The sequence below is a fragment of the Euleptes europaea genome, chromosome 6 (genome assembly GCF_029931775.1).
Source record: "Euleptes europaea isolate rEulEur1 chromosome 6, rEulEur1.hap1, whole genome shotgun sequence".
NCBI lineage: Eukaryota > Metazoa > Chordata > Lepidosauria > Squamata > Sphaerodactylidae > Euleptes > Euleptes europaea.
In genome coordinates, this window is record NC_079317.1 from 94,176,466 (window position 1) to 94,201,863 (window position 25,398).

A 25,398-nucleotide genomic window follows, 5' to 3' on the forward strand; every position below is an offset into this window, starting at 1 on the left:
TTGTGTGTTTAGGAGCCCTGTGGCGCAGAGTGGTAAGCTGCAGTACTGCAGTCTAAGCTCTGCTCATGACCTGAGTTCGATCCCGACAGAAGTTGGTTTCAGGGAGCCAGCTCAAGGTTGACTCAGCCTTCCACCCTTCCGAGGTTGGTAAAATGGGTACCTGGTTTGCTGGGGGTAAAGGGAAGATGACTGGGGAAGGCACTGGCAAACCACCCCATAAACAAAATCTGCCTGATAAACGTCGGGATGTGACGTCACCCCATGGGTCAGGAATGACCCGGTGCTTGCACAGGGGACCTTTACCTTGTGTGTTTGCCCTGGCATTATTAGACCCAGTAGTCTGTCATGTAACTCTCATCTCCAGCATAGATGGTATAAAAAATTGTAGCTATATCCCATCAATCTGTTCCATTCGTGGCAAAGACTAAACTGCAGATTTTAGGCAATTCCTGCTACACAAGCAAGGACAGTTATGAAGGGAAACCCTAGTGACCAGAGGCTGGGTATTAATAGCATGGAAGGATACTTCATGTCTTCAGCTCTGAAAACGGGTGCCTGGAATAGTGGTGTCAGCCTTGCAGAAATACATTAATTCTTCTCGGTGCTGTCATTTAATCAGATCTGGAAACTTTAGTATATTGAAATTTGGTGCATGAGCAACACTGTGAGCAAACTGGTTCTCTTGGAACAGGGTGAATAGATATATGGGAAATTATTCTGCCTGTTAAAAGCATTCTTATACGAGGTCTTATGTGCAGGGTTGCCAGGTCGACCTCCAGCAGGAGGCTTTGGCGGCGGAGCCTGATGAGGGCAGGGTTTGGGAGGGGAGGGACTTCAGTGCCATAGAGACCAATTGCCAAAGCAGCCATTTTCTCTAGGGGAACTGATCTCTATCAGCTGGAGATCAGTTGTAATAGCAGGAGATCTCCAGCTAGTACCTGGAGGTTGGCAACCCTACTGATGTGACCATTTCCGTTACTGCTGTTTTTGTTTTCCGTTTTAAGAAGTACAACACAGAAACAGATACTGAAATAAAATATAGACCAGCATACACATTTTCAGAGTCCAATACTGCTGCCTTGAGTTGAATAACATCTCAGACCTAAAGTTAGTTTATAAAGAACAACCGGGATTCCCCCTTCTAGCTGTAAGACACCACCAACTTTATGCACTTGAAGAAGGGGGGGCAACTTGGAAGTCTGCAACAAGAGGGAGGAATCTGCAACTCTCTCCCTCTCCTTGACTGCAGATAGAGGAACTGGGGCTGTGCTGCCAGAACAGCATCTTAGGATCTAAGCCAACGTGTTTCAATGGTGTGTCCACCGCGGCCTTTGGTAGTGCAGCTTCATAAACAGTGGGTCAGTAAGAATCCAGCAAGCAAGCTGTTACATAAGGGCTAGTAATGCAACTGTAGACAAATGGGAACACATCTGCCTTGCGGGGCTTTTTCTCTTCCTGAAAACATATAAGGGATTGCTGACTAAAGCTGACTACGTGCATGAAAATATCCTTCTGGCTATGTAGCAAGCGTATCTGGTAAGTAAGAACATTGCAGGGGCTGGCTTTATGACTGTACTGCCTTTGCTTAGCCCACAGAGATCCTTTCCTTCAAGGCAAGTGCAACTGCCTCAGTCTCTAGAGTATAACACAGCTACTACTTTCAAAATGAGGGAATTAAAGCGAGAAATTTATCTGTATCAACTATTATTTATTTTACAGTCCGACTCTCTTGCTGAGACACAAGGCAGATTATAAAATATAAAGCAATGCATTCAGACAGCATAAGACATTCACACACACAAGCCTTTATTAGCATATAAAAAGGAAGAACATATATTTGGATAAAACCAAGTACAAATAAATAAAATTGGATAAAAGCATCCCAAATCAGCCATTAAGGAAGGTTACACACCATTCACGATACCTGATTGCTAACTGTAAGAACCTTGCCACTGATTCAATTATTTTTGAGTTTTGTGTGGTCATAAGATAGGATGTCCTGATTTCACCAGAAAGCCATTCCCTGTTTACGAACAGTGGGTCAATGAATTGGGATCGGCTACAAGCATAAAAGCAACAATTAAAAAGGACACACGCAAGGGACTCAATTTCACCATTCCCGCAGGGACAAACTCTGTCCGCAAATGGGATTTTATTAAATCTTCCATATAGCAAGGCGGAGGGTGGTGCATTTAGCCTGGCAAGTATATATGCTCTACGCTGTGGCGGTGCAGTTAGAAATGTAAAGTATAGCGCTATGAGTTGGCATAAGGCATTCAACAAACTGCAATAGGACTAGGACTTCAAAGCTCGAACACGGTGCAAACAAAAGACATGACATACCACAAACAATGCAGAAAATGGAAGTAGGAGCAAGATAATACATACCACACTCCTATTCTATATATATAAGTAACCACCCGGATCTTTTCTTTGTACTAGAGCCCTGTTCCCTTTTTTAAAATGCCCCCCTGAACACTTCCATTTTACACATTGAAGAATAACAGAAGTGTGGAAGCCTTCCTGACCTCCTCAGGGAGGCCATTCCACAAGGTGAAAGACACAACATAGAATGCACTTGTAGAGGCAGCTATCAACCTCACCCATCTGAAGGGTGGCACCTTCAGAAGGCTTTACTCAGATGAACAAAACTGTCACAGTGGAGCACTGCAAGAGAACACCTGGAATACTGTGTACATTTCTGGTCACCACACCTCAAAAAGGCTATTGCAGAGCATGAGAAGGTGCAAAAAAGAGCAACTGCCCTTTGAGGAGCAGTTAAAACTCGAAGGCAGTTAAGGGAGACATGATAAGAGTTCTATAAAATTATGCATGGTTTGGAGAGAGTGGACAGGGAGAAGCTTTTCTCTCTCATAATACTAGAATGCAGGGTCATCTGCTGAAGCTGGAGGGTGAGAGATTCAAAACCGATAAAAGGAAGTATTTGTTGATACCTCACATAGTTAAAGTATAGAACTTTCTGCCAAAGGATGTGGTGACGGCTTCCAACTTAGAAGGCTTTAAGAGGGGAGTGGACATGTTCATGGAGGATAGGGCTATCCATGGCTACTAGTCAAAATGAATACTAGTCATGATGCATACCTATTCCCTCCAGGATCAGAGGAGCATGCCTATTATATTAGATGCTATGGAGCACAGGCAGGATAATGCTGCTGCAGTCGTCTTGTTTGGGGGTTTCCTAGAGGCACCTGGTTGGCCAGCACCTGGTTGGCCACTGTGTGAACAGACTACTGGACTTGATGGGCCTTGGTCTGATCCAGCATGGCTTTTCTTATGTTCTTATGTAAGAGAGGCAGTCCTGCAGATATGTGGGTCTAAGTTCACAAAGGGCTTTGCAGGTGATAACCAGTAAAAAAAATACAGTTTCACAAGCTTCATTTGGTACAAAAAGTCTATGGTCCAACTCCTAATGCAGGTAGTTACCTTCCTTTCACTACAGTTGCACCTTCCTTGTTGTCTTCCAGATACCACTCTGATGGAGCCCTAAATGCCTTGGGATTCCCATATGCCAGTCTTTTTCCTTTTGAGTTACACTAATCACCTGGGACTGGTACAATGATTATATCATTCAATGCCCTACTTCAGAATAGCTAGGCCACGATGGCTCTCTACCTCTGCAGAACTTCCCCAACACCATGTACTTGCCAGATTCCAAGGTGAAGCATCTCCCAGAAACAGTGCAGGATTATTTTGTTTGGTCAGATGCATGATGCAGTAAATACAGGGTATGTTTTTTTTTCTCCCCCAGGCTCTCCACTGCCACAATAATTGCATTGCCCTTTTTTGTACTGTTTCCAAGTTTATCAAGAAATCTTTTGTGAATGGTTTACCAGAACCCAACACAAACTTCATATGGTCTTTTCCCCAAAAGAACAATTCCTAGTGCCTACATATATCAAGAAGATCTTGAAAGAATTCTACTACAAGCAGAGAGAAATGCAACCATGGTTCCCAGCGGGGTTAGGAAACAGGGCTTCTCTACTATATACTTTGATGTTGCTTCACTGTCGCCTGCTGACTCTTATGTTTTACATACAAATTTCAACAACCTAAATATTTTCCCTTTAATGATTTCCCACTTCAAAAAAAAGTACAAACTGCAAAACAAACCCTCTGAGTTTTACATGTCTTGTATTTCAGAACATGTGCATACACACACACACCATGCAAAAGGTATATGTTGACTAAAGACTTGAGAGTTTTAGCTCAGAAATCTAGACATATGTGAAGAGATGCAAAGCAATTTCCTTTTACCAGGGCTGGAGGAAGCTCTGGATTGCTAAAGCTACATTTGGAGAAGGGTTAACATGATGCCTGATAATAAGTTGACTGAGAAGCAAAACAGAAGAACTAATCTGCAAAAGAGAGCAGAATGAGCTTTTTACAAGTCAAGCTTTTCACAGAGGAGCACACCCACAGAACTATGAAAGGGACAATAGTCCTTTCCTCCTTCACATCGGTACCCCACAAATACTAATCACTATGAAATTTTGAGTTTTCAGATGCATTCATTGGAGAATCTGTAGCAACCTTCTTGCAGAGGATATACATACGCAACCCCAATTCTGACAGGTTCTGAAGGCTCTGCTATTCTGTAGCTAACCAACAAATATATTTTTTTTGGGGGGGGGGAGAAACTGAGGTCAGGCACTACTGAACTTAATGTGTTTTAACTAAGAATACACAAACCTTGTGCATGAGCCAGCTCATCCAATCCTTAAACCAGAATGCAAATACTGAAAAGGCTGAAAAAGCAAGTGAACTATGAGGTTCTACAGTATTGCATGCTAAAGAAAGAGATTGATAAGTTTTGAAAGGGGGATCTGCATGCTGCCCAGTGAAGAAAGGAAGGGGTTAGTTTTGCCATCATCACAGTAGTGCTGGCTGACCAATGTTAAAGTACAATTTCGTTGAAGCCTTTAAGCAACTGCCAGCCCCATCTGCTGTTATTGCTAAGATTCCAACTCTGCAGTACCAGTGCCCTCTACAATCCTTAGAACAGGCCATAATTTACATTGGTTTTGGAAGTCTAGTCTACTAAACAAAATCCCTGCCTCAAGTACCTTCAGCAACTGCTAAAGTATCTTTATGTGAAAGAAAGACCATGAAAAAGAAAGGGATTTTATCTTACACCTAGTAGTTCTTTTCTGGTCTTTCCGATTCTTATACAATTAGGAACATCTAACTTTGTTATTTGTCTTGAAGGAATCACCTTAACATATTCTAAAGATAAAAATTTTAACAAGTCTCAATAAAATAACCCAACCAACATGTAAACTCCTCCAAAACGTCACATTTTGAGACTCCCAAAGCAAGTGGAAGTATAGCCTTGACAGAATCGCATCTCACGCTCTCTGCTTGTGAAACTCAACCAATTTAGGCGAAACAGGAAAAAACAATAGAATGCAAGTCAGCACTTCCCAAGCACAGTGACTGGGTCAAAAGAGTCAGTCTTTCCTTGGAAAATCTTTGTTACACTGAACTAGCAATGCTTTTTACTCTATTAAAAGCAGAAAAACGCTTACTGGTCTGTTTCTTTAAACATACCCATTTCTAGAAGTGTACATGTCATCAGGCACAGAATGTTTTATTTTAAAAAGTTGTGTTCTTCTACTGGACAGGCAAGTAAAACATGAAGATCTTGAATGACATTTCAAGAACTGATAAGCAAAATGCTTTGAGTGTTTAAGTAAAGGATGAGTAAATATAAAAGTTGTAAGTTGAATCATAAACACTACAAAACCTCCCACCCCAGCAAGGTTAGGAAACCATACGGAAATAACTATGGTCAGATCAAATGGGAAGAGTAAAAAACAAAACACATTGCATTAAAAGGGCATGAATTTGCCGTTTTGCTTCCTTCATGGTCTCCTTCATACTTTATGACAAAATTGGGTTTGTTGCTGTATAATATATGAAATCGTTGTATGGAATGGTAGCATCAATTCAGTTCTAAAGGATACGGGATGCTTGCAGGAAGCAAATTGTGTGATAGCTGCCTGCTTTATATTCAAGGAGAAAAAATGCTCAAATCATGTCCAAAGTCAATATTGTCGACTCAGACTGGTAGTGGTTCTCCAGGAGTCTGCTGATCCTTAACTGCAGATGCCAGGGATTGAACCTGGGACCTTCAGCAAGCCAAGCAGATGCTGAACCACTGAGCTGCAGCCCTCCCATAACTTCAAAGAGGAAACATGGTTGTGTCACTTACTGACCACAGGAAAACTATACCTGGGATCAGAAAACACTGAAGCGTTGGCTAACCTCCCCATGGCTACTAGAACCCTGCTTTAAAGAACCAGTCTTTACAAGTAATCAGGGTGGATAAAGATGGATGATTCACATAAAAAATGCTTAGTGATACAATAGCTTAGGCAAAATTAAATTGAAAGACAAGGAAGTTAAGACTATGCTTATTTCTTTCAAAAATGGAATCAATGGCCCATTCTAGCAAAACTCATTGGCTCAGTTTAGGCAAGGAAAGTGAGCAAAAAACAAAAACAAAACCCGTAGAATTGGCTCTTTAGCCCTACCCTTCCTTGTTGCAAAATAAGATCTTGTTCCTGGGGGAAAGGCTGAGACCTGATATGCAAAACATTATAGTTTTTTTTTTATTATCACATCTATCGGGTATGACATATTGTAAGGTACCTTGGGTTTGCTTGGTGGAAAAGAATTATTGTAACATTTTTAAAAAGTGCTCTATATAATTGTAAATTAATGTGTTTTAGCGTCTAGACTAACCATTACACATAACAGTGAAGAATATACTAGTTAGAGATTGAATCTGCATCAAACAGATGAAATTTCTCTACTCAGCCCTAAATCTCACTGGGCAACCTTGGTCTACTAATTCTTTCACAGGAAGAAAGTGTGTAGGAATCATGTAGGTTTAAAAGAAAAACATGATTTAGGCTTGTTAAAGACTTGGGGTGGTGGTGGTGGGGAGAGAAACTGATGGGCATATCTACCAGTACATAGGATAAAGCAATGCTTAGTTTTAAATTACAGGAACTTTAACAAACAAACATCTTTTAAAATAAATGCTTAGAAGGGTAGAGGAATTTACTTCCTTATAGTTCTTCTACGGCAGACTGCACAGGCATCCAAGCTGGATGAGTATCTAGGCCAGGGATGTCGAACTCAATTGTTACAAGGACTGGATGTGACATAAATATCAATTGGTCAGGCAGGGCCATGCCTCGCCGGCCCAGATCAAGAGTAGGGGGTTGGCTGCCTCAGCTGGCTCACGGGCCAGATAAGAGCTCTCAAGGGGCCGGATCCGGCCCGCAGGCCTTATGTTTGACACCCCTGATCTAGGCTGTGCTAACCACAGAATAAAACAATACAGGTTTTGTTTGCTTGCTTTTTACTTGGTTAAAGCTACACTGAGTTCTATTTAATTTCAGTCCTGTTGTTCAGTGTGGATCCAACCTCTTCAGGTAATGGCTTAGTCATGACTACACTCCAGCTCTAGCATTATTTTGATTTTAGGGTGCTACTGCAAGCAGCTATAGCCAGTCCGTTGTTTAGCATTACACAGTTAATCCGGCTCAATTGCCAGGTGAGGATTACATGCTAATGCCACCTACACTTCAGACTTCCAACTCCCATTCCAAGGCAGGGATATTGTACCTATGAATTCACTCCCTTTAACGAAGTAGTACCACTTTTAGAGACCACAGAAGACCCTTTTCTCTAGCCAACTGGATGATGCCCAGTGAACCAAACAATAGTACAACAGGCCTAGCTGCTGGCAGTTTTCAGCAGCACACTGAAAATGGATAATTTTAGAACTTTTTCAGCCTTGGAGGAATGTCAGAAAAAAACGCCATGAAAGACCTGATGACCAAAAAAAAAAAAAAAAGGAAGGGGAAAAAAGCAAACAGAACCCTTGAAATATGTTTCTACATTTAGAGCGGCACAGCTCATTATGGAACACTGTCTTTTTGCTGTTCCAAACACGAACCCATAATCACATTTAGATCCCACACTATACTTGCCAGATTAATGTAATTGGCAGAACAATCTTCTCAGGCTCTGAGAATCCAAGGGAGATTAATAGAAAATATAGCCTTGGATACTCACCGTGAGGGCTTATTCTCCTCTGAGGCGAAGGGCATCCTGAGCTGCGGGTTGTTTTCCTCTCCATCCGGGTAGGCAGGACTGAAAAAACTTTTTGACTTCCTGTATCCCTTGGCGGGAAAACAGCCTGAGGAAGCCAGTTACCGTCTGTACTAGCTAGGTTAACAGAAACAAGAACGAACTTGCAAACGACAAAAACTTGAAATTTTAACATGTAATGAAACCACAAAAGGAGGAAATGAAACTCTATCCTAAGAATCATGAGGCTGGAAGTGTTAAAACTGAGAGTTGGTAAGTATAACCTCCTGATTGTTTGCATATGCAGAGTGCGTCTAACTGTGGTGAGTATCTGATTCAGTATAAAAAGGGAGGGGCAGGATGCCCTTCGCCTCAGAGGAGAATAAGCCCTCACGGTGAGTATCCAAGGCTATATTCTCCCCTGAGGCAAGGGCATCCTGAGCTGCGGGACCTAGAAGAGCTCCCAATCGGGTGGGACAGTAGATTACTCAACAACATTCTGCAGAACCCTACGTCCAAAGGCCGCTTGTGCCGATGACCAGGAATGGATTCTATAGTGCTTTATGAAAGTAGAGATCGAGGACCAGGTGGCGGCCCTACAAATCTCCTCCACCGGGGCCTGTTTATCAAATGCAGCTGTAGTGGCTGTGCTTCTAAGGGAGTGAGCCGTAATGCCCTTTGGTACAGGTTTGCCAGTTAATCTATAGGCTTCAGCTATACAGGCCTTAATTGTGTAACTGATGGAGGCGGCTGACATTCTTTGCCCTTTGTTGGGATTTGAAATTCCAACGAACATGAAGTCGGATTTTCTAATACTGGCAGTACGATCAATAAAGATGCGAATAGCCCTTCTTAAATCTAAAGTATGCCATGACGCCTCCCTAGGGCCATTTGGTTTGGGGCAGAAGGAAGGGAGGTTGATTTCCTGAGATCTGTGGAAGCGCGAATCTACTTTCGGCTGAAAGGTGGGATCGGGGGTTAGAACGACCCTATCCTTATGGAACACACATAGGCCTTCCCTAATAGATAAGGCTCTTAGTTCGGATACCTTCCTAGCGGATGTTATTGCTGTAAGGAACAGCACCTTCATGCGAAGGTATCTCATTGAAACTGTTCTGAGGGGCTCGAAGGGAGGGCCAGTGAGAGCTTTCAGAACTAGGTTAAGGTTCCATGTGGGGAACCTGTGTATGACGGGGGGTTGAGTTTGAGAGACCCCTTTTAAGAAGGCCGAAATGTGTCTATGTTGCGCCGTGGGACACCCTTCTGAAAAAGGGATGACTGTGGAAATGGCGGCCACCTGTCTCCTCAAGGTAGAGGCCTTGAGGTTTTGATGGACCCCTTCTTGTAGGAACTCCAATATTCGAGGTATGCCTGGGTGTATTGGATCGAACTTTTTTCTCCTGGCCCATCGGACAAAAGCCTTCCAAGACGCATTATATATACGGCGGGTGGACGGCCGTCTAGCTTCTATTATTGTATTGACCACTTCGTTGGAGTACCCAAGGTCTAAGAGGGCCCTCCTCTCAAGTGCCAGGCGGTCAAATGGAACCATTGCGGGTCCGGGTGAATTATGGGACCCTGGAGGAGAGTGGACAAAGTCGCTGGGATTAGCCAAGGGTCTTGGCAAGACATCCGCTTGAGGGTCACGAACCACGGTCTCCGTGGCCAGTAGGGAGCTATTAGGATTACTTCGGCTCTGGTTTGATGGATCTTCCGTAGAACTTTTGGAAGAATGGGAATTGGGGGGAATGCATAAAGCAGGCCCTTGGGCCATGGACTGAGAAGGGCGTCTGTGCCTTCTGCCCTTGGATGGGAGTACCTGGAGAAGAATCTGGGAAGCTTGTGATTTAAGGCGGAAGCGAATAAATCTACTAAAGGGGTACCAAATAGTTCTGTAATCTGATGAAATGCCTCCTGATCCAATTCCCATTCTCCTTCGTCTACGCACTGGCGACTTAACCAGTCGGCTTGGAGGTTGAGGGCTCCCCTGATGTGTTCTGCTCGAATTGAACGGACATTGGCCTGGGCCCAAGTGAAAATCGCCGTCGCTTCCCTGTGAAGGGAGGAGGACTTGGAGCCGCCCTGTTTGTTGATATGGGCCTTTGTTGAGATATTGTCCGTTCTTATAAGAACATGGTGATTCCTGACCATGTCTGTGAACTTCCAAAGGGCCAGTTTCACCGCCCTGAGCTCCAATAAGTTTATGTGGAGCTGTACCTCCTGCTGTGACCAGAGTCCCTGGGCTATCTGGTCGCCCAGAGTAGCCCCCCAGCCTGTTAGGCTGGCGTCTGTGAATATTTGGATAGGATTTTGGTGAATGTATTGAGTGGATTTGCTTAGATTGGAAGGGTTGGCCCACCAGAGAAGGCTGTGGCTGACTTTGGGAGGAATAGAGATTCTTTTGATCTTTTTTAGTGTGATGTCTAGTTGGTGGGGGCGAAGAAGCCACTGTAATGGGCGGGAATGGAACCGTGCCCATGGGACTATAGCGATGCAAGATACCATGTGGCCCAGCAAGGCCGCTAGGGACATGAGCATGGCATTCTTGGACTTTGCGGTGTTGCGGGCCAAGGATGTCAGTTTGTTTATCCTTTCCTGGGGAAGAGACAAGGAATTGTCTTTTGAATTGATTTTGGCTCCCAGGTGTGTCATTAACTGCGATGGGCACAAGGAGCTCTTGTTGAAATTTACAAGGAACCCGTGTTCCTGGAGAACCTGTAGTACTCTTTCTGTGTGTATGCGTGATAGGTCTGGTGTCGGAGCACAGATCAGGATGTCGTCCAGGTACGGATGTACCTGGATTCCCTCCTGTCTGATGCTTGCGATGATGGTTACCAACGTCTTCGTGAAGACCCTGGGAGCGGAGGTCAGGCCGAATGGCAGGGCTCTGAACTGGTAGTGTTTGTTGCCATAGGTAAATCTGAGGAAGGGCCTGTGTAATGGGTGGATTGGAACGTGGAGGTAGGCCTCCGTCAGGTCCACAGCCGTCATGAAGGTGCCAGGGAGTAAAGATTCCACTATTGATTTTACCGTTTCCATGCGGAAATGTCTGTGAGCCATCCTCCTGTTGATGTATTTTAAGTCGAGGATGGCCCTCCAGTCCCCGTTTTTCTTTGGAACTGTGAAGAAAATGGAATATACTCCCTGGCCCTTCTGATGGCTGGGTACAGATTCTATGGCTTTGATGTTGGTGAGATGTTGGATGGCTGCTAGTGTCCTTGAGTGCTTCCCCTTCTTGAAGGAGATTGGGGAGCGTATGAAGCGGTCCCTGGGCTGGGAGGAGAATTCCAGCAGATAACCATTGGTTATAATCTGAGACACCCATTTGTCCGGGTTGGACATAGCCCACCTTGTTGTGAAGTACTGAAGTCTCCCCCCCACCTGGATGTGACTGGCGTCACTGAGGGGTATTCTTTGAGAACCGTTCCCCCTTGTCTGCTCTGGGCTGGAACCCTTGAGGTCTGGAGAACCTGCCCCCCCTACGAAAGGATCTGGCATTGCCCCAGGATCCCCTATTTGATCCCCATGACCCTCTCCTAAAGTCAGTTCTGAATCTGGTGTGAATTTGGAGGAACGAAAGGAAGGGAATGAGGAGGGGCGATGGTCCTTCTTGAGTTGCATAGGCAGAACTTGTTTTTTGTCTTTTGTCTCTACAAGAATACTGTCCAGTTTCTCACCGAAGAGACGACCCTCCTTAACAGGGTATGCCATGAGGGTAGTTTTAGCCTTAAAGTCAGCTGGCCAGGCCCTGAGCCAAAGGCCCCGTCTAATTGAAGTAACTGATACCATTGATCTTGCCACTAAAGACATGGTATCTAGGGACGCATCAGCCATGAATGTTATGGCGTTGTGAACCCTTTCAAGACCCCCGATGGCCCTTAGGCTATCTTCTGGGACGAGTTGGATAATCTTTTTTATCCATAAATAGGAGGCCCTGGCAAAGATGGAGGTAGTGGCACTGGCCTGGATAGCCATAGCCGATGCCTCGTGAGCCTTTCTTGCGTAATACTCCAACTTTCTGTCAAGTTGGCCTCTCAATGACCCCACCCCGTCTTCTGGTACCAATCCAGGTGACTGAAGGTCCAAGACTGGGGCGTCTACCAGAGGTAGTTTAAGCATAGACATGGCATGTGGTGCAAGATTGTATAGTTTCCTGATGTTAGGGGGCAGTTGCCTATTCGGTACTGGATGTTCCCATTCATCTCTGACTGCATTGACAAAAAATTCTGGAAATGGGACAGAATTAGTGGATGGCTTTGGTCTAGGAAAGCATTCCTTGACACCTTTTTTCAATTTAGATTTGGGCTCATCAGGTTGGTCAGTATCCTCATTAAGATCAAGGGCAAGTATAGCCTTGGACAAGAGGGTCTGATAATCCTCCCCCGAGAAGAGTCTGTTATTCTGGTCTGCCTCTTGAGGGGGATCGTCATCCGAATCAAATTCGCCCTCCTCTCTTTCTTCGTCCTCATAGTCTACAGAGGAGATAGGGGATTTGGAACTCTCTGCTTGAGTTTCCCTGACCACAGAAAGGTTAGCTTTCATGGCAGCTTTAGTGGGCCATGCAGTGTTTCTAGCACTAGAGGGCGTACTGGGAGCATAGGCTGCTGCATTGGAGAGAGAGGCTGCTGCAGCTGAGGCAGAAGCTTGAATAGGAGGAGGCAAAAGGTGGGGGCCCAATCCCATGGATAGGGGGAGGCGAGTTTGGTAGGACTGGAAGGCCTGCCATTGACGTTGCAGTGCATAATTAATTAAATCGTCTGCATTTTGCCAAGAGATAAAATGGCTGTCCTCCGCCGCCTGAGAAGGGGGGGGGGTTGCCAACTCCCGCCGGGAGAAAACCCGTTGCCGCCTGATTACCGGTTCCCGACGAAGAGGGTGCAGAGTGCGCTGCCGTCTCTGGCGATTCCTGCGCTCCGCAGGCCAGCGCTGAAGTCCTTGGGGAAGAGTCGGGAGATTTACGCCCGGCTTTCCGCCCGGCGCAAAGCATAACAGCGCGCCTCCGCTTTTTTGCGCCCGGCTGCGGCAGCGCGGCTTTTCGCGCCTTTTTGGCCTTAATTGGAGCCGCGGATGTTTCCGCAGAAAGGGTCTCTCCAGGTTTGGTTGAGCTCCCTAATGGTCCAACTGATTGGCCGTTGGGAGAACCGGAGCCCTTGGGAATGGCTTGGACCAATCCCCTCTGGTAATCCTTCTCAGAGAGAAGGTCGTCTTCCCTCTCTAAAATGGCGTCGGCCATTTTGAAGAAACTAAGTCCCTTGTGGGAAGGGAAAGACAAGGGTAAGGACTAGGGAAGGAAGATAGGAGCGGTTCTGAGAAGAGAACAAAAGGGAAGAGAGAACACACGAAGGAAGGAAGACAAACAGAAACAGGTAATCTAATTCTAAAATAGTCCTACTAGAGTCTTGGCACGGAGCTGTGCGAAGTTGCCTGCTCTACCCGGATAGGCAGGACGGAAACTGGCTTCCTCAGGCTGTTTTCCCGCCAAGGGATACAGGAAGTCAAAAAGTTTTTTCAGTCCTGCCTACCCGGATGGAGAGGAAAACAACCCGCAGCTCAGGATGCCCTTGCCTCAGGGGAGAACATGCATGCTTAAGGCTTAGGTGGAAGGGGAAGAAAGGATCTTCCACAGAGAGCATAATGGAGGAACTTGCCATGGATGTTTCTTCTAACAAACTCTGAGTACATCAGTTTGTCTCACCTTGTTTAAGAGGCAGTGGGCCACCTGGGAGTTGGAGCAAGACACTTATTCTTACCTTTCTTCACTACATGCATTTTTCCTACTTACAATGCCAGTTTGTTATACCACCTGTCCAGGCCTGTAGCTTCTTTACCGTTTTTCTTGGTTCTACGAGTTTTAACTTTCCTGAGTAGGTTTTTCTGACAGACTGCTTATATGGGTTATGAAGGTTTCTAAACTGGAGGGCTTGGTGGGCACTTCCTATATGGCAGAGACAGAAGTCTGCAATCACCTTCCTGCCTCTCTAGGAATACTGGAAGTACCCATTCATTGAAATCATGCCCTCGGGTTCCAGGGGAGAAGAAACTGTTAGCTGGATATGAACTTTCAATTTCTGAAAATCCAGGTTGTTTTTATAACTTTAAGAGTTTGAAATTAAATATGGAGTGCCCAACCAGCCACTGATCAAGTGGTCTCCAAAGGGAAATAATCTACACTTGTTGTAACTATCTGGTACTCAGTAACAGCAATGTAACTATCCTGCAAAAAAAAGTTACATAGGAATTCCTTTCTTTTCTTTTCTTTTGGCTTGTGAAATAAGGAGCAGCTTCTGAGTCAGCAAGTCCATTAGAGCCAGACTACACATTGCATGTAGTCAAACATAATTTTCCTCCAGTTTGAAAGGGGAAAAAAAGATACTGGAGGAAGCTGCTTACTGAGAATGGGAAGTAGTGACTAGCCCTTTCTCTGGTCAGCCATTTTATTTGCTTGCCATGCCCCCTCCCCACGGGGGGAGGGGGAGAAAGCGGTACATCTCTTTTCTCCTGCAAGGTAGACAAAACCAGGGAGACTCAATTTTGAACAAAGAGCAAGTCTGAGAAAAAAAGGTTCAGGAGCCATTCTGAATCTCCATTGCTACTTTTTATTAAAGAAGAAATTGGGTGCCCTGAGTTCAGATTTCAACGGCTTTATCAGGTGGCAGATTTCTAGGGATGTGGTTCAAAGGATTTTCATATTCGAGGAGGGGTCCTGGAAGCAAGAGAGTGTACTTATGTCCCAAGAGGGCTACTTCAAAGATTTTTAAAGACATATATCCCTAAAAATAAGGTATAAACAGCCTTACTTGTGAGGTTTCAAAAATACGTATCATAAATGAACACTGGTCAAAACTGGGAATGATTGTGAATTGCTGTTGAGTATACACTGTGTGGCAAAACTGGGTTTTGTAGGTTAACATTTGAAAGGGCTCCATGATCCGACTAGAAAGCCAGTAGGTTTCAGAAACAATAGCTTCCTTTTTAGAGTCTTAGAAGTTAGAATTTACGTTTAAGTAACTGTTGCTTTAAGGGCATAATTAACATTTTAAAATCAAGTATTTAAAGCCAATATTTACATATACGTGGCTGAAGTTCTTTAACCTCTGGCAACTGAAATGCTTCCTTGCAGAGCGTTTAATATATTTGTTTTGCAGCAATCACATACAGCACACAGCTATACTATGCTATGAAACAAAGCCTTTCTGTGAGTGCAAAGAATAGCCTTTCTATGAGTGCAAAAGAATAGACCAGGTGCATGATATGGCTTTATTTTTGAAGACTAGGTTACAAGAAAAGATTGATTTTGTTAGCTGACTTTTATCTTGCTCTATCCCACCAGGTTGGGCTCAGAGCGGCTGACAACATTCTATATCATTTATAAAAACACACAGCCGATGCAAAAATTATAAAACCCTGATTTAGCAATAAATCTAAAAAATCAGCCATTTAAAAGAAGGCGTACACAATATACCTCAGCAACCGTGAACAAGCAGAAGCAATAGTCAATTTCAGTACTCGGCAGTAGCCAGTCCAGTTTTCGCAGAACAAATTTTGCAGAACAGTTTTCAGACTAGCACCAGCAGGTTTCCAGACACATTTGTTTAAATTGTTTACATCTTCAAATCAGGTCTCCTGACATGAAGTACTTTATCTGCTTGTGTGCGTGGGGAGTTAGGTCAACATATTATAACAAGCTAGCACTGCATAAACAATTTAAATAACATGATGGGAGAAGAGTAATTAGCCATTGCAAGTTGCAGTTAATTCCCAAATACATTTAATTAATATGCTGCACACGTAGTCCAAAATATCACATAGGTTAGGGCAGGCATTTATCAATAAATGACTCCAGTGTGCTAGCTTACATGTTAGACTGTACACTGGTTCTCTGGACTGTGGCAAAATTTGCATGTTCAGCATTTTCTGTACAGAACACTGTCCTGGTCTGGCTCAGATGAACATTCTTCCTGAAACCAAAGACTACAGTTCTGTGAAGGTCAGAAGAAGAAAAAAACAATAGTTTTCCCAACTTCACCCTAGAATAGTGAAGCGAACCTTTTAGAGGCCAAGTGCCCAAACTGCAAACCAAAACCCACTTATTTATCGCAAAGTGCCAACATGGCAATTTAACCTGAATACTGAGGTTTTAGTTTAGAAAAAACAACTCATACATTAACATCCTGACTTCATCCCATGCTAGCGGAGTCGCTCTGCACAGGATCACACGGCCGGATGGTCTCTGGGGGGCGCGTCCCTCACCTTATAGAGCGCGTAGTGCAGGTACAGGTAAAGGGTGCGTCACTGGAAGTCGCGCAGGGTCTCGGCTGTTGGGTAGCGGAGCTGGAAGACAGGCAGGCCGCACTTGCAGCGCCGCAGGCAGGAGGCGCACCACAGGATGCGCCGGAAGACCTCCAACTCAGCCAGCCCCTTGTCTGGAGCGGCGCCGGGGCCCGGCTCTCCAAAGGTCGGCTCCCCGAACCAGGGCTCCCCCGGCGCCTCGCCGCAGCACTCCTGGGGGCAGTGAGCCTCACTGTCGCAGGCTGGCCTCCAGGGCTTGGACGCTCTCCTTCCAGCCCTCGCCCTCGTACTGCTTCGGTGCGTAGGCATAGGCATGCGGCAGCAGCTCAGCCACTGGGAAGCCGCGGAAGCTGTACTTCTCGTACTGCGAGTCGGCCAGCAGCAGCAGTAGCCCCTGGCTTCACCACTCCATGCCCGCCGCCGCCTGCTGCTGCTGCTCCAGAGCCGCTCGGCCGCTTGGAGGCCCATCGGGAGGCTCCAGGAAGCAGGGGGGAAAGGAAGGCGGAAGGCAGGCCCGGGCGGATCCCGCAGGGTCTTAGCGCAGCTAGCAGGCGAGGGGAGGGACCAAATGGCCAAAACGCATGGGAGGTTTTGCCTTGGATTTGCAACTCTCTAGATGTGCTGGGGCGACGGCACGCGTGCCCACAGAGAGGGCTCTGCGTGCCCCCTCTGGCACGCGTGCCATAGGTTCGCCACCGCTGCCCTAGAACTAAACCAGCAATATCAGTTCTATCTCTCAGCTATCTTTCAGCCTAATGCCTCTTCAAAACATTTACTATCTAGGAGGATATGCATATGCACAATGATTTTGTTCTTCTCAAGCTTCATATACTTGGCATGCACACTCATCTCTTTTAGAAATACCAAGGAAATAGTTTTGATTAGCTGTGTTGCGCTTATCAGGTGCAAGAAGGTCTACCTAATTTTTATCCTACTCTTCAAGGAAGCTTATGGTGATATACATAGTTCTTCACTCCTCCATTTTATCATCACAAATAAACTCGTTCAGTAAGATAAGGTGAAAGAGCCCGACTGCCTCAAGGTCACCTTGTTAGCTTCATGGTAGATATTTGAATCAGGTCTCCTCAGTCCTTTTCATGTACTCTAGCTACATCTGAAGAGCCCCGTGGCGCAGAGTGGTAAGCTGCAGTACTGCAGTCAAAAGCTCTGCTCATGACCTGCGTTTGATCCCGACAGAAATCGGGTTCAGGTAGCCGGCTCAAAGTTGACTCAGTCTTCATCCTTCTGAGGTCGGTAAAATGAGTACCCAGCTTGCTGGGGGTAAAGGGAAGATGACTGGGGAAGGCAACAACAAACCACCCCATTAAAAAAAATCTGCCTAGTAAACGTCGGGATGTGACATCACCCCATGGGTCAGGAATGACCCGGTACTTGCACAGGGGACTACCTTTACCTGGCTACATCTGACTGACTCTCTTCAGTTGCTGTGGCCCTGGGCAACATGTCACCAGCTAGAAAGCCACCACTGGTTCACACCTTTCAGTTGTGTTAATGCGCGTAAACACATTAGGGGAGGAGCTGTATCTCAGCGGAACAGAAATCTGGCATCTCCAGTTAAAATAATCAGGTAGGTGGTAATGTGGAAGACCCCTGCCCCAGATCCTGGAGAACCACTGCCAGTTGGAGTAGACAATACAGCAGTTATTTTGCTTTATACCATGGGTAGAAACTAACATTCCGAGATTAAGTCTTAAATGCGAATATCTGAATGTGTCTTCGGGGGGGGGGGGGAATCAGTAGCCACAAGTAAGTTGGTTTTATTTAGCTTTCTGAACTGACACTGTGTAGCCTCTTTGCCTTCATGTTTTCAGAATCATTTCGGTTACTGAAATGGGCCTCAGTGAATGGTGACAACCTGGAGGCCACAAATACAATTCTGAGGTTCTACCTAGGTTAAAAAGAACACACTGTCTACATGAAATCTGTTCTTTGCTGCTGCAATATATAGGCCAAATGCAAATAATTTAAAACCAATATTGTATAAACATGCTGCAAAGACAAGAGCGTGTCCTATGTTGGCAGGCTACCATGAAACAGCTTGTTAACCACTAACTGAAGTTCAGCCTTCTTTTCCAAGAAGGGCAATGCCATATTCAGTTGATAACAGTAGACAAACCACTATCAGGAGACAAACCACTATCTTTCCTAACCAGCATTTTTAAAAGTATTCTGTCCCAAAGAAAGTCCTCCGGTGTCTGTACTTCACATTAGTTACCCAGCAAGATGAAAAAAGCATCTTCATACACTTCTAACAGAAAAGGAGTATAAAGCAAGCTTGGAACCAGAAATATAGATGGTCAGAAGTCACTGAAATGGGTATGTAAATTTCCCACTTTCACGTGGCAGCCAATAAAACCATGTATCTAATTCTCAATAGGCCCATCTATGAATACTTAAATCCAGAGATAGCAGCCATGAACAGACAATGCAGATGTTTCTACACACATGAGGTCTGCCCCAGGTTTGCAGAAAAATCCAAAATCTAAATGCATTGGGGGGTTAAAAAACCCCAAAATGATAGAAGAAACTTGATGCTCTCTGAGCTCTCACTGGTCACTGCAGGAGATGCTAGGCAACCACAATAATACTGCCAGCCTTTAAACCTTGGCCTCTGTAAGCAAAAGGTGTGGGAATGGGGCACAGCCCTTTCCAAGGCTATTTGGACTTCAGTTCACACCCGCTCCATTTCCATTCTGCCCTAGAGGGAGGACTCATTGGGCCCAGGATTAGAAACAACCACTGGACAACTTGCACAACTTACCCAGTGTAGCAGTGGCTATGGCCTGGGCCCAGCCTATACACAACTTGTGCAATCTGGCTGGGCCCAACAGTGGCCACCACACAAGTCATCTGAGTACTTTGCCACTATGTGACTTTTACAACTTGGCCAGACTTTTCCCAGGGAGAGGTTATGAAGAGGAAGGAAGCAGGGAAAGCTTAGAGCCAGTGTGGTGCAGTGGTTAGAGTTTCAGACTAGGATCTGGGACACGCAGGTTCAAATCTCCATTCTACCATGGAAACTTACTTGATGACCTAGGGCCAGACACTATCAGCCTTCTCTTCCTCACATGATTGTTGTGAGGACTAAATGGAAGAAAGGAGAATGATGTAAGCCACTTTGGGCCCCAACGGGGAGAAAGTGGGATACAAATCAAGTAAGTAAACAAATAAGGTTTATTTAATTAATAAATAAGACTGGGGAGAAAGGTTGATCGGTGAGTCGGGAAGGAGAGAAGCAAGCTTGTAAAGGGCAGAAGATATGGGGGCTGCCCGGAGGACAGAAAGGAGAAAGTATGGGGAAGGGAAAATGAAGTAACCCTTGCAAGTCCTTCCAGGTTTCCCACTTGTTGACAAGAACAAAGAAAGAAAAGCCACATGAGAAAGTTTAAACTGGAGGCAAACTGAAATCTCAATAGGAATTAAGTCATTATCTGCTACTTTTGGGATTACAAAGCAAGTGTAATGTGCTTAACTCATATGCTAGAGACCTTCTGTCTACTAAGAGCCACTATTCTGAACCTTACCAGGCAAGACTTGTAGCAACCAAGGCAAGGAACATATCACCTATATAGTGCCTGTCAAAGACTCATATATACAAGCTCATAAAAGCATATAAGCTATCACTTGTTTAATTCAATCTACACGGTAAGCAAAAGTGTATTATACATTTAATTTTCACAATAAGCTTTGCATATTTTTGGAAGCCTGATCACACATGGTTGCTCAGATTTAATTTGCAAATGAGTCATAAATTGCTGAACAAATCTTTGTTACTTCTTACACACGTTTTCCTTGATGCTGAAAGATATCCATACTTTGATAGCTACCATAAGGCAATGTGTACTGCACACCCAGTTCAAAAGCCTCTTTGACTCAAAACCTTTGGTGGGACAGAAAATCTAAAGTACTATTGCCACCAGCATTCACCCTCCACTGTGTTGGCCTGAGTCTTTACCTCTTTGGCCTGTAATCACAACAGAACATCCTACAAACTCTGGAATGAGTTGTTTGGAGAGGTATCTGCAGGGTAAAAGGAGACTGAGTAGGAGTATGGACAGGAGCAGACTGCTTTATGCGAGTCATTTCTCTCTGGACAGTCTGTTCGTGCCAAAATTATATCTTTCTTCAGTGTATTTCATGATTAAACTTCAACTGGACACAGACAGCTCTGCAACCATTCTTTTAAGCACAGTCCTGCAAATACCTTCCCCCCACACAATTAATTTTCATTTGAGTTATTCTGCCTAACAGCACCTTGACTCAACTGAAATGCTTCAATGTAAAAAAAATTAATATGTAAACAGACTCTGTCTAAAAAATATAATCTTTAGGTTTACCATCACTTTTTTTAAAAAAGCATATACATTCTTGTTTTGCGCTGTGACCCCTATAGCGATTCACTAGCTACTTACCTTTAAACTTGGACCGAATGTTTGCCAATTCTTTGTTTATCCTTTTTATCTCTGCCTCCTTGCTTTTACCTGAAAACAAAAAAGAATCCAAATCAGAGTGCAATACTTTTTTGCCTATAATAACATGGAGTCTTATCATCTCTACTTCTGCAAAGTAGTGAAGAAACATTTTTTTAAAACTTGAACGTGGCCATTCTTAAAACGGGCAGTGAAATGTCAGAAGTATACTCAAGATTTAAGAGGTACATGAACTGGCAGCAGTAAAGAAATCAAGCCCTTAAGCTGGAAGCCCCTGGTTCAAATCTTAGTTTCATCCCCCTGCTCATATGGACACACATACCACACAAAGGACCATTCTTCCCCAGAAAGCATACATGAAATTAAGCAGAGAGTTCCCCATCTCCAAAAGCCAATGAGTGGGGTTGGGACAGGGCAGGACCCAAACGGGAAGTCATATTACGTTTAGCATTAAAAAGTTAGTGTGGGTGGGGGTAAAGAGATGACTTGCAGAGTTATTTTTAACAATAACTATATATTTCTCTTGATTTTGTTCCAGACAAAGCCAGGTGTCAGAACCCAAGCAAAATACTTTCAACAAGATTGAACAAACTACAAGAATTAGTTCAGGAAAGGTTTACAACATGGGGCCAATGGAATTATATTTTTTTTGCATTAAAATAGCCTATATCCAATAACATCTGCTCACATAGATGACCCTGCAGAGTATGACTTTTTGTTTCTCCCTCCTATCGCAGCCCACAGAGCCCTCTATAACAGCACAGGAGACAAAGTAGGGACTTGCAGAGGAGGGGGTGGAATTGGTTGAAATTACCACCCCCTTCTCCAAAGACAGATATTCCACTGGAACTACAAGGCTGGATACAAGCCAATAGCAAGATCAGTGTTAACGAAATCAGAAAGAATATCAGCTAATAGACAACTACCTTAATGGGATTCTGCTGTTGATGGGGATTGTTACATGCCCTCCAACTGCTAGGTAATACTATCCAATCTGGCTTCTACTGACTTGCCACCTATGCATCATCTAACATTAATCTCTGCCTCTGTGGAGGGAAAGATCTTCCAAGCGTTTTCCTTCTGCTGCCCGCCTTGCACAGACTTGTGCGAAATGGATTGGGCCAGCAAGGGTTCTGATGAACTGCCGGCGTTTATAGTTTTCAAAGGAAAAAATACTCCATTTCCCTCCCTCCTCCATTCCAGCAGTCTCTGGCACATCTCAAAATCACTCTTGCACTCATTACCAAGCAATCTAATTATACCTCATGCAAACTTCAGGTTCCACCAACACAAACTCCTCCCTCCCATTTTGTATTTGACATTCAAGATAGTGAAGATTTCTTCGAATACAAAAGCCTTTATTGGCATTAAAAGGGAAATCGTACAACGAAGTTTACAGTGGAATCAAGATATAAAGGCATGCAGATATCATACGATAAGGTTTACTATAAAATCACTTTTATAAGAACATACAAATCCCACTAAATTGGCTACTTGGTTATTCAATCCTGACTTAACTTTTATATTGTGCAGAATAACCATCACATTCTCTAATTACAAGATGAAAAAACTAGCCACCGAGTCAATAATTATTGGATCCTGCGTGGTCATAAGGTGGGACACCTTTGGTTTGGTAGGTAACCATTCCCTATCAGCAAGTAACGGGTCTATGAGATCAGAACGGCCCCTATCGTAGAGCGGATACTTAAGGAGGATATGTGAAACTGTTTCTATGTTTTCTTCGAAAACACACTTGTATTCACTATTTTATTAGGCCTTAGTTATACTACTGCTTTTGGATCTTTTCTGTTGACCAATAGTGTTACCAACAGTGTTTCTGTCTCTTGTGAGACACACTGCCTTCACCAACATCGAAAAGCTTCATTAGAACAATATATGTTAACCAGCACGAGACACTTCCTAACAGCTACCTTTCACTTTGCATTAAATATAAAAAGAATAGGAATCAACTTATTTGTGTCCCAGTAGAGCCCACATCTAGGAAACTACTATTGTGGGAGTTGGGGGAGGGGCCCATGAAGAAGGAATATATTTTCACAAACGCAGTATTCCATGATTACAGATGAAAACCAAGCATAGAGCAAAGTGTTAAACATTTATCATTTTGTCAAATATTTAGTTACTGCGTCTCCATTTCCTTACATCATTAGAAAGAGGGAAGCAAAAACGCATCCGTCAAGAACAATTGTTTTTCCACTGAAGATTAGAACACTGACCTTCAAGCATGAACAGTTCTATTTAACAAGACTTGCCCAGGCTTCCTTTCAAAGGCCATGTAGATAACCAGAAACATCCAGTGACCCTCCTTCTACAAAGTTGCCAGAATTAGCAAAGATAGACATATAAGAGAAAGCACTGGCTTCATGCTGAGTTATGTATTCAATTTCATGCCCTGCAAAATAACTAGCTTCCTGAATCCACAGTTAACTCTTCAATTTGTCAAGAGCCCAATTTTTTTTACAGCTACTGAACATGCTGGTGAAACTAGAACCTCACTTTGTTTTAATACATTTTCAATGGGATTATTTTATTGTGGACCCAGGGTTGACTCCTGGGTTTGAGGACCCCATGCAAGAGATCTTTCAAAGGGATCCACTTTCCCCTTATACAGAGAGAGAGAGGCGCAGCACCACCATAGCTGCTATACTGTCAGGAAGGTGAGAGAAACAGACCACATACCATCCTGGGTGCCAACTACACACCATTTTTCCCTGGGTCAAAGCTCTGGGCTCCCCTGGCATGCCAATTAAGACTGGGACCATAGGGAGAAAAGGTCTTTAGACCACCACGCTTCATCATTTGCCAGGAGTGCAACTTGCTCATCTAAGGAAGCTAACATGTAGCCGTAACAGTACACATGCAGTACCCAATAGGGCACTTATTGACTTCCCAGGGACATTTTAAGTAGGTAAAATAAAGGACGGGATAATTTTCCACCCAAACCTCCCTCCTGGTGTACAGGGCTCCAGCTTGTGTCCAACCAGCAATACTGGACAGAGTAAGACACTCCCTTATTAAAGCCACAGCATCTCCCTAAATAAATGCCACCTACAACATATGCAAAAGAGGCAGAATTCATATTAAAGAAATGTGCTTGAAGACCCTACTGCAATATTTATCTTTTTAAAAGTGGGCTGTAAAAATAAGTTCTCTTCTGAAAAGTTGCAGAGCACTTTTTGACAAGCCTCAGATTTTCCAAATTCACGGTCATACCAGAACAATTCAAGAGACAGTTCAGAAGCTCAGAAACTAAAGAGGAAGAGTTTATTACAGTTGATTCCAGAGTAGCAGCCAAGGAAGCCGGTTGCAGCAAAAATAAACAAGAGCCCTGTAAAATCTTAACGGCTCACTGGTTTTATTTTAGCATAAGCTTTCATGGACTAGAGCCCGCTTCATCAGATGCATACAGGAAGTCTTCACTAGACAGACATATATGAGGCTATGAAGGGGAAAAACATATACAGGATGAGATATGATTATGTAAAATTCAAGTGTAATCAAGACAAGTATAATTGCTACTCTTTCATTTTGCTTTAATAAATATTAGCATTGTGCTCTCTGTCCACTAAAAACCTAAGTCTGCCATAGCAATTTAGCATGGATAAATTCAGAACAATGAACGAGTATCTGTATATGAAAACCCATTAAACAACATGGAGGGTCCAAAGGGCTATACTCTGCTCTCTGAGAACCACGTTCATAGCCAGCAGCTTCCAGATGAATGGGAAGCAGGTTTCTTGTAACATGTTAACTATAAGGAAATCCAGTTAGAAATTACATTCTGTTCAGCTAGCTACTCCCTGTATGCCTTTGTGGTTCATTTTACTCTATTAGTTGAACAGCAAAGATTTATTTTTGTCATGTGCTCCCTGTAGATTACAATAATTTAGAGCTTCCTTTTTTAAAAAAATGGCCAACCCCATGCATTTATTAGCTTTTAAAAAGGAAATTCATGACGGCTCAAGCAACTTCAAATTCTGCTTCCAAGCTAGGCTACTGATAAAAGGTACCATATTAACAATGAAGGCACTCCTATTTTCTTTTTTAAAGAAATGGCCTGGAGATGAAGTTCTATTTTTAAGACCACATAGCCCTTGCAAAGTAAAAACCATTCCCAAAGATGTAACACTGGTGTAAAAACTGTATTGAAGGCCAACGAAATACTATGGTAGCCCAGAATGCGAAGGAGATCAGCCTAATGAAAAGCCTATCCTGCTGGAATTTCCTTCCCCTCTTTTGCTTACTCATTCATCACTTTCAATTGTAGCAAAAGCTATAGCTGTTAGAACATTCTGGCGTGCATAAACATGGCTTAAAAATCACAGAAAGCTGCTTGCGCCCTCTGTGAAGTACAATTTCTCTTCAGTCACTCCCAATTCAACACTGAAAGGGAATGCTAAAGTGCCAGAGTCCAGGCCAAGTCTGATAAAAGAGTTAAAAAATGCATCCACCAAGCAAACAGAGAAGGTTGGTTAATGGTATTCCAATAGAAATGCTTATTTAGTGTGGTATG

The 25,398-nt window shown here is 43.9% G+C and overlaps 1 protein-coding gene across 3 annotated transcripts in view; it reads right to left on the bottom strand.

Moving 5' to 3' along the window:
- The window catches only part of AP2A2 (adaptor related protein complex 2 subunit alpha 2), a 75,207-nt gene that overhangs the window by 36,672 nt on the left and 13,137 nt on the right, over window positions 1-25,398 (bottom strand). For all 3 annotated transcript variants that reach the window (XM_056851170.1, XM_056851172.1, XM_056851171.1), the window contains exon 2: window positions 20,847-20,915. In XM_056851170.1, coding sequence (XP_056707148.1) covers window positions 20,847-20,915 — 69 coding nt within the window. The remainder of the gene's footprint in view (window positions 1-20,846; window positions 20,916-25,398) is intronic.